The 8468-nt window shown below is 55.2% G+C and overlaps 2 protein-coding genes across 2 annotated transcripts in view; one reads left to right on the top strand and one right to left on the bottom strand.

Annotated features, from left to right (window-relative positions):
- Window positions 1-8468, top strand: part of Catsperg (cation channel sperm associated auxiliary subunit gamma) — a 545789-nt gene that overhangs the window by 431144 nt on the left and 106177 nt on the right. The gene's annotated exons all lie outside the window — the stretch shown is intronic.
- Ppp1r14a (protein phosphatase 1 regulatory inhibitor subunit 14A) lies at window positions 2192-6365 on the bottom strand. Its single transcript, XM_021168812.2, has 4 exons — window positions 6024-6365; window positions 4004-4084; window positions 3508-3540; window positions 2192-2394 (listed from the first exon to the last, which is right to left on the bottom strand). Exons 1-4 carry the CDS (start codon window positions 6222-6224, stop codon window positions 2266-2268), a joined length of 444 nt encoding a protein of 147 aa, XP_021024471.1. The 5' UTR covers window positions 6225-6365; the 3' UTR covers window positions 2192-2265.

Below are 8468 nucleotides of genomic sequence, written 5' to 3'. Positions count from 1 at the left end.
CTCACTTTGTAGACCAGGCTGGCCTCGAACTCAGAAATCCGCCTGCCTCTGCCTCCCGAGTGCTGGGATTAAAGGCGTGCGCCACCACGCCCGGCTCTGGGGCTGGTTCTCATCTTCCATCATGTGGGTCCCAGAGACTGAATGAGTCTTGAGTCTCAGGACTAGCAGCCAGTGCCTTCAGCAGCTGTCTCTATTTTGTTTTTATTTTGAGAAAGGACCAGGCTATGGAACCCATCCTGGAACTCAATCTTCCTGCCTCTGCCCCAAATGCCAGGGCTGCAGAACACTACCCTCTGCTTAGTTTTTTGTACATAGTGTTTCTCTGTGTAGCCCTGGAGCTCGCTATGTAGACCAGGCTGGTCTTGAACTCAGAGATCTGCTTGCCTCTGCCTCCTGAGTGCTGGGATCAAAGGGGTGCGCCACCACTGCCTGGCTCTCAGTTTGGGCTTTTAACCACAGAGGCACACAGCTTCCTGGTGCTTTTGCTGTGACCTAACACGGATATAATTGCACTGCCTTTTCATGGGATCATCTCCCAGAACTGTTAGCAGTCACCAATACCTTAGTAAGAATTAGACAGGGGCTGGAGAGATGGCTCAGCGGTTAAGAGCACTGACCACTCGTCCAGAGGACCTGAGTTCAATTCCCAGCAACCACATGGTGGCTCACAACCATCTGTAATGGGATCTGGTGCCCTCTTCTGGGATGCCTGAAGACTGTGACAGTGTACTCATATACACAAAATAACTCTTTAAAAAAAAAAAAAAAGAGAGATTTAGCCAATCTCCTTCTGAAACTAAAAACAACCCAGTGACGGGGGTACCGTGGTGAAGCCCCAGGGCCACCATGTCCCAGCTTTTTAGCAAATGGCACTGGTGACCTGGGCCTCTGATTCTTCATCTGCGATGTATTCTATAGACAACTGCAGATCTGACACAGTGAACATCCGGGGCTTGAACTGGGGTTTGTCACCTCCACAACCATGAGGAACCAAAAACAGGTTCTGTGAAAGGGAAGTGGAGGGTCCTGTGGCTCATGCAGGGTTCCGGGACAAGAGGCCAGGTAATGGGGACCGATCGACACCCACCATCCCCCACTCAATCTTCTGAGGGAGGCAGCGGCAGCCGCGAAGCCCATCGGCTGCGTGGAGACAGCTAGGCCCCCAACAGGGTTGGCGAGCCAGATGTTAGCTATCTTCCCTTACTGATCTTTGGCTCAGATCCCCAGGATGGAGCCCTTGTCCAAGAGGGCAGTGGGCAGCACATGGGGTGGGCAGTCTCACGAAGATGGGTGGGCTGTTTTCCTGGACACCAGAACTTTGAGGTCAGAGCGTCAGTCACAGGGAGGCTATGTTAGGTAGTCACTCTCCACTTCTGAGAGGTACGGTAGGCACGGCATCAGCAATCCTTGATCGGTTGATGTCCCTGCCTGGCTCTGGGGACACTGTTCATCCTGATCAATAGTTGGTATTATCCCCAACAGAACCCTGGTACCAAACTCTCTGCTTCCAAGTTCACACTGCAGAATGGTTGAAGCAACCTCTGTAAGTTCTGGTCTCGAGGCTGCTTCTTCCAGGAAGCCCTCCCAGATAGTTTTCCCTGCTGAGGATGGAACCAGGGTTTTGATTATGCTAAGTAGGTGCTCTGCGGCTGAGCCACACCCCTATTCTCTTGCTGGTGGTTTCTAGCAAGCGCTCTATTGTCCTATTGTTCTGCTTGCCCTCCCCTGGAGTAGGGGCAGTAGCTCCTCCCATCCCTAGTACCTAAGCCCATTGTGCACTTCTGGGCTCTTCTCTCCCACTTTAATGCTATGTACCGCTGTTCTGTGGCCTCAGCTCCCACAGTTACACCGAGCACACTCTCCATAGAGCGGACTAATGGCCCCATCGCTGTGTGATGCCCTATGGGAAGATGACAGAGGGTCACAGTGGGCCGTGCACATCCCCCGTGACCCTGAAGGCCAGGGGATCTGGCCCTGGCCTTCCCTAGGAGCTGGGACTGGGTCCATATGGGGGAGGTGGGGACAGGATGCGAGTCTCCGGGACGCCTCAGGGTCAGTAGGGTATGTTCTCAGGCTCTGTAGCCAGGAGGAATGTTTCTCCGTCTGTCAGGGCCAGCTGTGGCTTGGGGGACCAAGGACAAGGGGCTGCAGAAGGCCAGGGTAATGGGGAGAGGAAAATCCAGACACCAGAGGCAGTTACAGAACCATTAAATACAACTTAGAAACAATCTGGGCTTTGGGGGTGGAGCTCGGAGGCGGGTGCAGTCAGGGTGGGGCAGTGTGGGCCCGGTCCTGGCGGGGGCTCAGGCTGGGGTCATCTGAGGGGCTGGGATGCGGGAAGCCCGGCTGTTTGTGCAGGCCCCGAAGCTTGGCCAGTAGCTCCTGGACGAAGTCCTACAGACAGAGTGGGATTCTGAGAACAGAGCAGGAGAGAGGCCTCCCACCCCAATGCCTGTGTCTCTTTGGGCAACAGCTTATTCGAAGTGGGATCTGGGGCCAAACAGGGTGGGGATGGAGCCTAAGATAGGCAAGAGAAAAGGGCAGAGGAGGTAGAAAGATTGGAGGAAGCTGAAATTACTCCTTGGGTCAGTAGTTCTACTGGAGGCAGGAGGATTGCTATGAATTTACACACTGAGTACCTATCTCAAGAAAAAGGGGGAGGGGTGCAAAAAGGCAGCTCTGTGGTTAAGAGCAGTGGCTGCTCTTCCAGAGGAAACCAGTTCGGTTCCCAGCAACCACATGGCAGCTCACAACTGTCTGTAACGCCAGCTCCAGTGGATCTGAGCCCTCTTCTTGCCCTCATGGGCACCAGGCATGTGTGGTGCACAGGCATACATGCAGACAAAACACTTATCCACTTAACATGAAGTCAAATAAAAGAGTTGGAGAGAGACAAAGACCCTGATCTGAGAGAGACACAGGCTCAGAGGGAAGAGGGAGACGTTTCTCAGGCTGAGAAACAGTCCCCAGAGACCAGGTCTGAGCCAGCTCCAGGCCGACTGACAGGCGGTGACGTTTGTCCCTCTGGCATCTAGGAGCTAAGGGGAGAACCGTGAATATTTTCCCTTTTAAAGCAGGGAAGGAAGTGGGAGTGGTTGTGTTGCCCAGCTCCAGGACCTGCAGGATGGGGGCCCTCCAGAGGTATACAGGGAACCCCAGGACGGTATGGACAGTCACGGGGAGAGAGGTGGAGAGAGAGGGTGAGCCCCCCTACCCAACCCCCAGACAGCCAGCAAGGGACCGGCACCATATGGGCGGAAACAGGAGCCCCGTGGGGGATGGGCTCTGAGGCAGCAGCCTGTGGATCCCAGTGACAGATGGGAAAGAGGGAGGGGGAGGAGGAAGAGGAGGAGGAGGAGGAGAAGGAGGAGGAGACAAGGATGACAAAGAGCAGGACTGTCCCCATCCATCCTGGCTATGGCCAGCCTTCCCCTCCCCCCTCCCTTCCCCCTCCCCTCCCCCAGTGAGGTGAGGGGTCCACTCCCTCTGGGAAAGACAGAAACTCACCTCTGTGGGATTTGCACAAGCCTCCAGAAGTCCCTGGGGGATGGGGGAAAGCAAAACAAAACAAAAGCCAAGACAAACAAACAAACAAAAACCAGTAAATAAATGACACCTATTCCCTCAGAGGCCCTTCCCTTTCCCAAGGGAACAAGACTTCTTGATCCCAGGGTGGAGCGCCCAAGTGGCTTCAAGCAGGAGCTCAGAGTGGCCAGCTCCAGAAGGCCAAGCCTCTGTGGTCAGGTCAGCGGGGAAGGACAGGACAGGGGCAGCCTGGGTTTGGCTCCTAGCTTTGGACCAGCTGTGTGACCCTGAGCAAACACTTCAGCCTCGCTGAGTCTCATTTTCCTTTCGGTGGTAAATGTTTTATAGCGTTTTGTGGAGGATTTAGTGTCTGGCTTAGCAAGTGTTTAATAAACATGTCAACTTGGCTTGTCCTGTTTAGGGCTCTGTGATTTGTTGGACTGGGGGAGGGGCGACTCTCTCCTTTCTCTCCACCTACCTGGAGTTTCTGGTATCTTTCCTCTTCACTGTCCAATTCCAGTAGCTCATCGATGTTGACCTCGTCCGGCATGTCTGACTCCTACGGCCAGGGAGAGTGGACTGGTCAGAGTCCATGTCTGCCTGTACCCACTCCACAGCCTTTTGTCAAGGGCTCTGGAGGCACTTCACCAACCCCAGGCCCAGCTGGCCGGGCCTGCAGAGATAGATAATGTGGCAGGCAGGGACAGCACCACTGAGTCAGACATCTGGATAGGGGTGTGGGGGTGAGGGGAGTGACAGATGGGTGGAAGGAGGCCCAGGCCTTGGTACCAGCCCGATCGATCGATGCTTGCACCCTTGGCTCAGCCCCGGGGGCCTTGGGGCTGGCACGGGGCTCTCCCCTTGGCTGCAGTCCCTACTCAGCAAAGCAGGCCCAGTCGAGTCTGGGAATGCCAGATTCTAGGATTTGGGGAGGGATTGGCTTCTGCCCTTTCAAGGGAAAGTCTTAGCAGTGGTGTGGGGGAGGGGAGCCTGCTGGGGCGGGCCCCTTCCCCTGGGGACAAGAAGGGCTTTTGGGCTTATGGCCAGCCAGACCTCCCTGGGCCACATCACGGGCTGCTCAGTCAGAGAAGTGACCACCTAGGCCCACCATGGCTGGCTAACAGGATTCATCTCTGAGGGGAGGCTAAGGCCTCATGGTGGTGGTGATACAAAGGATGTCTGATCACGTTGTGGACAAGATCCAGCTGTCCTGGGCCAGAGGCCCCCGGACCTAAGCTTCTACTTTCCCAGTTCTGCTTCCCAGCTGGGCAATGAGGGTGCTGTCCTGTGTGGGAGAAGGATCTCTGGCATCTAAGTGTGCTGGGCCCGAGACTGAGGGGCCTACTCGCCCTGAGAGAGTGTAGCCAGTGTGGCTGCCTCTCTCGTGTGGCTATCCCAGGTCATACGTGGCAAGCTGTAGGGACTATCTTTATTTATCTTTTTTTTTTAAAGATAGGGTCTTTCTATGTATCCCTGGATGACTTGGAACCCACTCTGTAGAACTGGCTGGCCTCGAACTCACAGAGATCTGTCTACCTCTGCCTCCCCAGTGCTGGGTCTAAAAGGTGTGAGGTGCACGATGCCAGGTTTGTTTTAGATTTTTCAGACAGGGTCTCCTTATCCAAGGTCGTCCTTGAACCCCTAACCCTCCAGCCTTCACCTCCCAAGTGCTGAGGTCACAAACATTAGCGACCCTGCCTACCTTGGTTTCTAGTGTTCTGTATTCCTGGGACACTTTTACCAGTTCCGTGTGTAATTTCCACAGACACGTGTGTGTGTGTGCACGCACACACACAAAACTGTGACATCTGCCCTTCCGTTTGTAGACAGCCATACTTTTCTTTTTTGGCAGCAGATAATGGCCCATGTAACTTGAGTCACTCTGTGTCCCCGGATAGCTATTGGAGCTTGGAGCATCCCAGCTGGAACTGATGTGTATCTGTGCCCAGCTGTATCTCTTCACTTGGCGCCCAGGGGGGTTGTGTTGTGCGTGCATGTTAGTGTGCCCATGGCAGGCCATGCTGCCCCTTAACTTAATCCACTTGTGTTCCTGTGAGTTTGTGTGTGGCTCACTTTGGTGCTATGTCTGAGTGGCTGTGACTTCCGTCATCTGTGAAAATTGTTGCTTCCTCTGCTGAGAGTCTCTGCTGTCCTATCTCCCTTGTCACCCATGTCTATGTTTGGCTTAAGGACATCCCCTGTCCCTATCCGTTCTCTCAATATGTTGGCTCTGCCCCCACCCCTCCTCTCATCTCATCCCCAGCCCTTCCCAGTTGTCTGGGTTGATTGGACGCACACATGTCTGGGGATCCTAGGTGCATGTCTGAGTGCCCACGAGCTGGATGCCTCTAAGCACGGAGACCAGCGCCTCGGACCATGAATCCTAGCAAAGGCCTCAGTCGGTGCACCAGCGAGCAAGTACTAGGGTCACCGAGGTCGCAGGGTTGCAGGGTCTCAGGCTACCTTCGTCCCTCAGCCCCGGCCCCTCTGAGTCTCACCCTGCCGCGGTACAGCTCCTCCAAGCATCCGTCGATCCACTTCTCCACGTCCAGCCGCCGCTGCAGCTCCCGCCGGTCGTACTTGACCGTGACTCTCGCGTGCCGCTTCTGCAGCCCGCTGGGGCTGCCCCCCGGGCCGCGGGCCCGCGACGGGGACTGCAGCTTGCTCAGCACGCGCTTGCCCAGCCGCTGCGCTGCCATCGCACCGTCGCCCGCTGTCCCCACTTTGCGCCCTGCCTCGCGCTCGGGGCTCTTACTGGCCGGGGCGGGGCCACCGGGGGCGGGGGCTCGTGCTCTGGGACCCGCCCCTCCCCGGTCGCCGGGCCTCAGTTTCCCTTCCTGCAGAGGCAAGCAGGATAATGTGAAGCCTTCAAGCCCGGGGTCCTTCGGGGGTGCAGATGGGTGGGGGCGGGGTGCCCATCCTAGAGTGCCCCAGGGCAGGCATCTCCGGGCGGGGTCCCAGGACACGCTCTAGGGTCCGTCCTGTGCTCCCTCTGGCGGCAGCGAAGGGTGTTGCAAGGGCGCCGGGCCTAGCTGTACGGGAGGGGGAATCCCCCTGAAGTTTCTCTTTTTAAGAGGGGCCTACTAGTCTGGCCTTAAACTCCTAAACCTCCTGCCCCCACCTTCTAAGTGATGCGATTCCAGACCAGAGCCACCACACTCAACTTTTTCTTTCTCACTCCCGCTCCCAGAAGGAGATCGGAAACGGACCCCAGGAGTGCTAAGCAAGCGCTTGAATCATCATTTAGTTTACCCCGCTCATTCACGCACTTTTCCATCCACCTATCTATCCGTTTACCCACTTGTTCCTGTTGTGATCATGAAAAGAGATAAAGCTGTATAAGAATATGTTCTGGCGGGGTGTGAGGAAGGGTGTGAGGAAGGCTTCCCTCCCCCCTGAGAGACCAGCCACACTGACAGTATAACATGGAATAGAGTTTATTCAGGGCATGGGGAGGAGAGTTAAGAGGCAGAGAAAGGCAGAGAGAAGGAGAGAGTAGAGAAGTAGAGGCTGGACATGGCCAGGTAGAGAGAGGGAGGGTAAGGGAATGGGGGGAGAGGGGGAACAAGGAGGCAAGAGGGAAGAGAGGCAAGAGTAGGTGAGAAAGAAAGGGAGGAGGGGCCAAGCATCCCCTTTTATAGTGGGCCAGGCCTACCTGGCTGCTGCCGGGTAACTGTGGGGGTGGAGTCCAGACAGAATACCAACACTTCCAGTACACATTGTTTACTGAGTGTGTCAACAGCATGTGACTCGGGTGCTTAGGAGGTGGAGGCCGGGAGATTCAGGAATTCAAGGTGAGGGTAGGTTACAGAGTGAGTTTCAGAGTTCAGGACAAGCTGAGCTGTGGACCCTGCCCAGATAGATAGATAGATAGATAGATAGATAGATAGACAGACAGATAGACAGACAGACCCAGCACATGAATCTCAGCTATTGAGGAAGGGTGGTAAAGACAGTACAAGAGAGGCCGAGGTAGATAGATGAAAATTCGAGGTAAACTTGGACTACATGCTGAGAATTACCTCAAATATGGGAGGCAGGGGTACCTGGAGAGATGGCTCAGCAGTTAAGAGCATCAGCTGCTCTTGTAGAGGAACCGGATTCAGTTTCCAGCACATACACACATGTACACACATGTACACACACACACACACACACACACACACACACACACGATGGCTCACAACCACTTGTAACTCCTGTTTCAGGGAATCTGATGCCCTCTTCTGGCCTCCAAGGGCTCCTGAAGAATACACACAGCACTTGGGCATGCACGAGCATGTGCTATGTCAGGCACTGTACTAGACACAGGCACTGTACTAGGCAGCGCAGAACCAAGTCCCCCTAGTGCTCACGCTGCCGCTGTGGCAGTGGCAGTAGGTGCGCTGTCTCCAGTTTATTACATGACAAGAAGTGGACGGTAATGTGACCAAGGGTGTCAAGGGAAGATCCTGGCTTTGCAAGTTGTCTTTCTCAGGCCAGAAGCAGCAAGAACCACACTTCCTTTATTGCTGAGGGTCTGGGTGAGCTCAAGCCCCACTGGTGGTGAGCAGGCAGTCTGTGCCTGAGCTCAGCGCCACACAACAGCACTTTACCAAGCTGTGTGTGTGTGTGTATGATTTAACCATTTGCTTTTTTTGTCTGCTTCTCAACCAGCACTGTAGTAAAGGCCAGTAGGAGTTATGCACCTTGGGCGCAGGCAAAAGCGGGACACACTGGACAGAAGAACTGGTGCAGGCAGACAGTGCTTGGCCTGCAGGCATGAGGAGCTAAGTTAGGATCCGAGCCCATGTGTTAGCCTGGCACAGGCAGAAGAGGTGGCTCAGAGGTTAAGAACACTGGCTGCAGTCGGGTGTGGTGGCGCACGCCTTTAATCCCAGCACTTGGGAGGCAGAGGCAGGTGGATTTCTGAGTTCGAGGCCAGCCTGGTCTACAGAGTGAGT

The sequence above is a fragment of the Mus caroli genome, chromosome 7 (genome assembly GCF_900094665.2).
Source record: "Mus caroli chromosome 7, CAROLI_EIJ_v1.1, whole genome shotgun sequence".
Classification (NCBI taxonomy): domain Eukaryota; kingdom Metazoa; phylum Chordata; class Mammalia; order Rodentia; family Muridae; genus Mus; species Mus caroli.
The sequence above is the reverse complement of the archived record's forward strand: the minus strand, read 5'-3'. Positions and strand labels throughout refer to the sequence as shown.